At 38.5% G+C, this 7,760-nt stretch overlaps 1 protein-coding gene across 1 annotated transcript in view; it reads right to left on the bottom strand.

Annotated features, from left to right (window-relative positions):
* Positions 1–7,477, bottom strand: part of LOC138745668 (epiphycan-like) — a 30,807-nt gene extending 23,330 nt beyond the window's left edge. Inside the window, exon 1 of the mRNA XM_069902922.1 lies at positions 7,296–7,477. Within this exon, the coding sequence (XP_069759023.1) occupies positions 7,296–7,475 (180 nt within the window). The 5' untranslated portion in view covers positions 7,476–7,477. The remainder of the gene's footprint in view (positions 1–7,295) is intronic.
* Positions 7,478–7,760: the final 283 nt, after the last annotated feature.

Consider the following 7,760-nt stretch of genomic DNA (forward strand, 5'->3'; position numbering starts at 1 on the left):
CAAAAAGCCATAATTGGACATGGACATGGATAGAAGGACAAGAAAATAAAGGGGGGAATTGTTTGGGTGATAGGGTGGCTCTGTGGAATGCAGAGCTGGAGAAAAGGAGAGAGAGAGAGAGAGAGAGAGAGAGAGAGAGAGAGAGAGAGGAGAGAGCGAGAGAGAGAGCCAATTTGCTATCCACAACACCTCCAATCTTAGTGTCATCTGCAAACTTGCAAAAATTAATTTAACATATTATCATCCAGATCATTGATTTAAGTGACAAACAACAATGGTCCCAGCACACCACTAATCACAAGCCTTCAGTCTGAGAAGCAATCATCCACTACTACGCTCTGGCTTCTCTTGTCCAGCCATTGTCGAATCCAGTTCACTTCTTCACCATCTAAACCTTCCTGACTAATCTACCAAGAGGACCTTGTCAAAGGCCTTACTAAAGTCTATGTAGACAACATTCACAGCCTTTTCTTCATCAACTTTCCTGGTAACCTCCTTGAAAAATTCAAGGTTTGTTAAACATGACCTACCCACACACAAAGCAATAGTGACTATCTCTAATCAGTCACTTGCTATCCAAATAATTGTATATCTAATCTCTTAGAATACTTTCCAATAATTTACCTACTACTGATGTCAAGCTCACTGCCCTATAATTTTTAAACAGAATAATGTAAGCTACTCTCCAATCTTCCAACATCACACCCATAGCTAAGGAAATTTTAAATTTTCTGCCAGAGCCCCTGCAATTTCTACACAACCTTCTCTCAAGGTCTGAGGGAATAATTTGTCAGGTCTTGGGGATTTATCCACCCTTATTTGCTTTAAGACAGCAAGCACCTCCTTCCCTTTAATCCATGACCTCACTGTTTGTATTCCTTACTTCCCATGACTCTGTGCCCAGTACAAGTAGACTTAAAATATGACAGTAGGTTATATCTAAAAAACAGTAAGCAATTGGAATATCTTAAGGCAACCTTTATGATCAAAATCCATAAAATACACCCATAAGAGTTCAGGAAGTAAAATCTTCATTGTCCAGTGTAATCAAACTGCTCAGTATATTTGGAAATAACAACATGATGCTAAAAATATCTCCGATAATAATAAGGTGCTGTACAGGTAAATCAGAATAGGTTATTCCATTCCCACACCAAACGTTTTACTGGAATGTAATGCAGAGCTACATCATTGAGTTGGACGGTAACTACAAAGCATTGGACCAGAAATCAATGCAGAAATCATCAAAATGGTCTTGATCACTGGGGTTTCCCTTTCCTTTTTACTGATGACATTTAGTGGGAGCATTGCTTAGATAGGGCTCAAAGAATCAATGAGTTATCAAAATGTCATTGACCCACTACCATCAAAAAGGAGATAGAGGTGCATCAAAATCAGGACTGTCAGGCTGGGAAATAGCTTCTTTCTGCAGGCAGTGAGATTGATGATGTCCCAAAATATTTATATAGATTTATTTTAAATTATATACTTATGCATCTATTGTATGTGATTATTAGTGTGTGTGTGTGTGTGTGTGTGTGTGTGTGTGTGTGTGTGTGTGTGTGTGTGTGAAACTCAGTGCAAACAGGCATTGCTTCGGGGCAAACTGATAGATTTGGCTTTCCAAATCAAACAGTAAGCATCTGCACTTCACAATACATGCATAGAAATACAAGACTTCTACAGTTTAAACAGCTGGAGGTTGGTACGTCTACCAACGGTAGCCAGAAAAATCTTGCCTGGTCAGATTTAAGGTTAATTAAACTGATATATTAAAAATTCTACCATCAGTACAATAAAAAGGCCTTTCAAATACAGTCATGCTTTCCTTAACGTCCACGATAAGTTCTGTGAAGTAGGATGTTACACAATTTAGATGTTGCGTGAACACCATATTATAGAACACAGACGTTTATTATGATCATGAAGTCGTATGTATTATAGGTTATATATGTACTGAACCATTATACGCCTGGCAGCGCAATCGCTTTGTATACAAGAGACATGAAATACACATGTTGTGTGCGGGAAGCCGCTACGTCCCGTTCTCCAATCGTGATTTCGAAACTCTGTTATAACTTTATGGGACCACAGGCATATATGCAGTCAGATGCTGTCAAATCGGATGTTATGTGGTGCATGACTGTACTTCAGTTTTCTTTCAAAGAAAATACACTTGTATTTGATCGTATTGAATGGCGGAGCAGGCTCGATGGGCCATTTTTGGCCTACTCCTGTTCCTACTTCCTATGTTCCTAAATACAGTTTAATGATAGTAAGCCATATTTTCTTAGAAAATTAGGTAGCTTTACAAATCTGAGACACCAGCAGGGAATTTTGCCAGGTCAGAGGGCATATAAATTTGCAGGGTAAGAATTGACTTAGAACTTTAGATGATAGTACTTCACATTACGGCAGTGACTAATTTCCAAAGTACAGTGTTGGTTGTCTTGCTCTTTGTGATATCCTAAGGCTGTAAAGGATGTGAACGCATGAAATAGCCTATTCGTATTCCCAATCTCATGGGAACTGCTCAGTTCTGCACCCAGACATAATATAATGAAAAAGAAATAGTGAAACAAGAAAGTCTGCAGATGCTATGATTGTAGTTAATGCACAAAAGTGCTGGGAGAAACTCAGCAGGTCCCACATCATCCACTGGATGCAAAGATATAGAACCAACGTTTAGGGCCTGAGCTCTTCGTCAAGGTAGTCTGACAATAAATCTGAAATCTAAATACATACAACTTTAAGAAATAAATCATATTTGGTCTGGATTGGATATTTGGACAAGACTAGACTGTAATGGAGACTAATGACTGGAAGCAACTTGGTGTCAACCCAAAACAACAACTCTCCATTTCCCTGCACACATTACCTGACCAGCTGAGATCCGCAAGCAACTAATTTTTTGTTCAGAGAAACAAAATCCAACTAAGTATCAGAATAAGAATCTACTGTGCGTTTCTTAAACTCAATAGTCCTATAATATTGACAATGTTGTATTCTTTTACAATGAAAATGGGCTGTGTATTTGAACAGCATTTTGATGAAGGCCTTTGTGGCCTTCTCTACTTCAGAGACACTGGGCACAGATTGGAAGATGGCTTCACTGAGCACCTTTGCTCCGTCCGCACCAGAGACAGAGACCTCCCAGTGGCCAACCATTTCAGTTTTGTTTCACACTCCCATACTCATTTGTCTGTCCGTGGCCTTATGTACTATCCCACCAAACACTTGCAAATTGGAGGAACAACCCCTGATTTTCCGTCTGGACACTCTTCAGCCAGATGGCATTAACATCAACTTTTTCAGTTTCTGCTAACCTGCTCTCCTCTTCTCCTGCCCCCCATTCCCTTCCCCTTTCCAGTTCTCCTCCCTCCCTTCCCCCTCTATTCCCCCAGCCATCCCTCCTCCCCTTGATCACTGCTGTCCCCTCCCTCCCTTCTCCACCTATTATCTCCTGCCTTTGTGATCACATCTCCCCCCCCCCCACCCACTCTTTTGTTCGGACACCTGCCGACATTTTTCCATACCTTGGTGAAGGGCTCAAGCCTCTTTGCTATATAAAAATCCATTGTTTGACCTGCTGAGTTTCTCCAGCAGAGTTTCCTGCTGAGTTTCAACCTCGGAGTCTGCAGACCTTAGTGTTTTAATGCTCAGCTAATCTATTTTAATTTCAGGAAACTTCATTATTGCCATGGGTCCCTCTCCTTGGGATCTCAACACAAATCAAAATGCATTTGCATTACTGTCCTTAAGTATTCAACAATTTTATTTTCATTTAAATATCTAATGTGGAGCTCACGACCTGATATAGAAATGAGAAGGTGAATATAAGAATAGAGGATCAAGAGGGGACCACTGGGCCCCTGTGCTGCTCCACTATTCAATATTAGCAGGGACAATTTCTCTCCACTATCTGCATATCTATTAATTCCTTAAATATTTAAACATCTGTCCAAAATTGTGGCAGGCAATTAATTTTAGAACCTTGATTCACAACAAGGGATGGAATCACTATAACTGACAGTATACATCACTTTAACTGAAATAACCATGAAAATACAGTAGTTTTTAAAGAAAATCATACCATGTTATGTCAATCAAGCCAGCATTACAGCACCATCTTATTTACATTGGTAGCAACAATAACCTCTTTTTTTGTGAAGTGCATTCAGTCTGTTAATAATTTGTATAATTGGTTCCTGCATCAATAGTTTCCCAGATCCAACACACTAATGGCATCATGAAGAAGGCATGTCAGCCCCTCTACTTCCTCAGGAGTTTGTGGAGGTTTGGTATGACATCAGAAACCCTGGCAAATTTCTACAGGTGTGTGGTGGAAAGTGTGCTGACCGGCTGCATCACAATCTGGTATGGGGGACACCAATGCCCCTGAGTGTACAGCCCTGCAAAAGATAGTGAACACAGCCCAGGACATCACAGGCAAAACCCTTCCAACAACGAGAATTAAAAAAGGATCGATAAAGTCCAAGTAAGATCCTTAAATGAGTCCCTGATTGAGTTTGAGTTTACATTTCTTTATTTGTTTACATGTGTACATTATGTAGTTTCTTTTAGCGTTACCAATAAGTGCAAATTCTGCCTGGACTGCAGGTAAAAGAATCTCAGGGTTGTATGTGATGTCATGCATGTACTCTGACAATAAATCTGAAATCTGAATCTGGATGGTGTTTTTTTTTAAATACTCAATTTGTATTAATTTACTATCAATGTTGAGGAGCATTTTTCATGGCTGAGTGGAGTGACACGTTTAATGAGCTTGGGGTGATTCAATTTGCTCATTGTTCTTGGCATCAGTTTGAATCTGGACTCTGAAAGGTGAGGTTGCTGAGCACAGGGTCCATGTGGTAGCTTGGTGGGGGTGGCAGGAATTTTTAATGTTTATTCACGGAAAACTCGTTATCAAGTAAGGAACCATACATTTTCAATTTTTATTCTACTTTTGAAATTTATTTTGTTTTTCCAAATTAAACAATAATTTGATGTTTTTGTATTAAATTTGAACTGGTTTTGTTTCTTCTTTGCAACACTGATCTGTACCATTTAAAGCCATGATGTAATATTGAAATGCTGTTGGTGCGATTTGAATGAGGCTTTTTTAACAATGCTAAGGGAGAGAGAGAAAAAAATAAATGTAGGGGCATCATGTTACAATCGCAGAGAAAGGGATCCAGACACCTTAGATTAGTAGTTTTTGGACCTTGAGTACTCTGCTAGTGGATGAAAGAAGGATGGTGCACCTTTGGGGATTCTAGCCTGAGACATGTTTATTCATTTTATCAGGTGAAAAAAATTGTGGCTCTGGTAGTACTCATTCCTATGGCTGTACAAGGACCCAGTACAGAAACTTGGGAAACATTTCAGCGCACATCAGAGAGCGTGCCAAAATTTTGGATGTGAGATCTTTACGATAAGGGGGTTGATCAGACCTTCACCTCCCCTCTCTGGGGGAAATATGATATCACTTCTGGGCTTGTATTGACTTTAATCAGTGGAATATTGGCATGCTTAAGATTTAGGATTCGATCTGTTTATATTTACAGTATTCGCTATCTGTGTCAATAATCTGCAAAGAAACTTAATGCATTGTGACTGATAATCATGGAATATTTTTTCAAATTATAACTGAAATGCTAACTTGCATGCTTCCAAATACAGCCAAAAATAGATCCTCACCCTACTATCTAGAGGACATTTTTGTCTGCCTATTAGTTTTCTTGGCAATAAAAGACCTAGAGGAAGAGAATGGTTATTTTTAGAGGTAGTTACAGTATGTCCATTTGAGTAACCGAGTTATTTGCATTATTCTTACAAATAATGCTTTTTTTTATTTGAGGTTTATTGTTTCACCAGATTACCAGAAATTTTTTTTAGACTCACAGCACGGTAACAGGCCCTTTCGGCTCACGAGCCCGTGCTGCCCAATACACCTGATTGACATACACACCCGGTACGCTTTTGAGGGGTGGGAGGAAACAGGAGCCCCTGGGGAAAACCCACACAGTCATGGGAAGAATGTTAAAAACTCTTTACAGACAGTGCGGGATTTGAACCCCCGATTCGATAGTTGGCGCAGTAACAGCTAACCGTGCTACCCTTGAAATTTATTCGGATTTTTGAATTATTTAGTTGTTGAGGATCCTCCGAGATGGCTTTTTTCCATATATTGTAATGGACTTGGTATACCAGGATTGTTGAGATATTTGATGATCAAAGTTTGCTTTACAATTTACTTTAAATGCATTAAGCATCATACATTTTTCTTTGCCAACTTGTATTTTTTAAATTATTGTCATGCAAGATTGATGCATGACAAATTAAATCAAAATGCTTATCATTGTTTCAGTCATTATTGCATGTACTTGTTGTTTTTAACCAAGTTTTAGTTCCACTTTGTCGTCACACTTATTGCCCCAGGCAGCCTGTTCCATCTCACCAGGAATTTGCAAAGTACAATTGTAGATTTTTAATTAAACATCTCACGCTTTATCCTTTCAGTTGCTACAGTTTCTTATTAAATCTGAACAGTATTGTTTCAAGCAGTTGGAATTCAGGTTGAGCTGGATTAAGTGACATCACGAGGAGCAGAGAGCTGGCTATTTGCAGTGTATGGACTTAGGGTGCGATTTGAACCCTACAACCTTTCACTCATTAATTTTGATTGGTGATATTACAATGTGGAGCCAAACTGCTGAGATGGGGATCTAAGTTTAGGCAAGTGTACGGCTTCACACAAGGGTAACTGAATGGGTTGTCAATTTCTTGCAAAAGGTTTCACAGAAAGGCTATAACTGATCTAAGGTCATCTTTACAGTAATTCTGCATTATTTCAAAGTTTCTTTGAATCCTCTTCAGTTGAACTAGATATTGGATTTGGTAAACAGGCATCTTTTTTGCATCTTTAAACAGATATTTGTTGTGAATGGAAAAAATTGTAAGTCGCACTGAGTTTGTAAAGCACAATTTCAAGATACATTTAAAAACAATTTATCCTGTTAAAATTAGATCTTTAAACTGAGTGGCTCATCCAGTCTGCCCAGCTCATCCTTAATTGATATATAACTACTCGACCAAATCAAGATTTTAGATAACATCAACACGGTGATTTATAAAATATTACCAGTAGTTGACAGCAGTAGGCACAAGACGTAGATTTTAGTGAAAAAAAGGACCTCGTTAACATAAATTTGAGTTAAAGAAGGTTCAAAGTGTTCTTTTCAAGCTCAATATATCTTGTTTCTCATCACTGGAAATATTAAAACCATTACCTCTTCTTCATGGTCATATAAGATATCGGCTTCCTGATTCATAAAGTCCAGATCCGAATAATCGCCAGGTAATAATTGTATTTGTTTCCACTTTGTTCTCTTCTCATTCCATGGTGGGGCAGCAAGAACTGCCCCTAGGAGTAGAAGCCCCACCAGCACCTTATAAGCAGACATTTTCATTCTTGAATGCTTGAAGAAATAAATAGTGCTATTAATATTTCTTTAAAAGGAACTGTTTTGCTTAAAATCCAGGTGTAGTGAATGAGCTTGTATACTTTGTGTAGATTCTATGAGCGTTAGATTTTTTATTAAAGATTAGACACTCCTTGCAATTATCAATACATTATAATTGTACAGTCTACTACAAAACAAATACATACAAATGCAAGTTTCCTCCACAAGCTGCTTTAAATGATGCATTCCTGTGAATTAAAACATCAAATTACATTTCAGCTTGTGGAGACT

Source organism: Narcine bancroftii, chromosome 11, assembly GCF_036971445.1.
Source record: "Narcine bancroftii isolate sNarBan1 chromosome 11, sNarBan1.hap1, whole genome shotgun sequence".
Taxonomy (NCBI): domain Eukaryota; kingdom Metazoa; phylum Chordata; class Chondrichthyes; order Torpediniformes; family Narcinidae; genus Narcine; species Narcine bancroftii.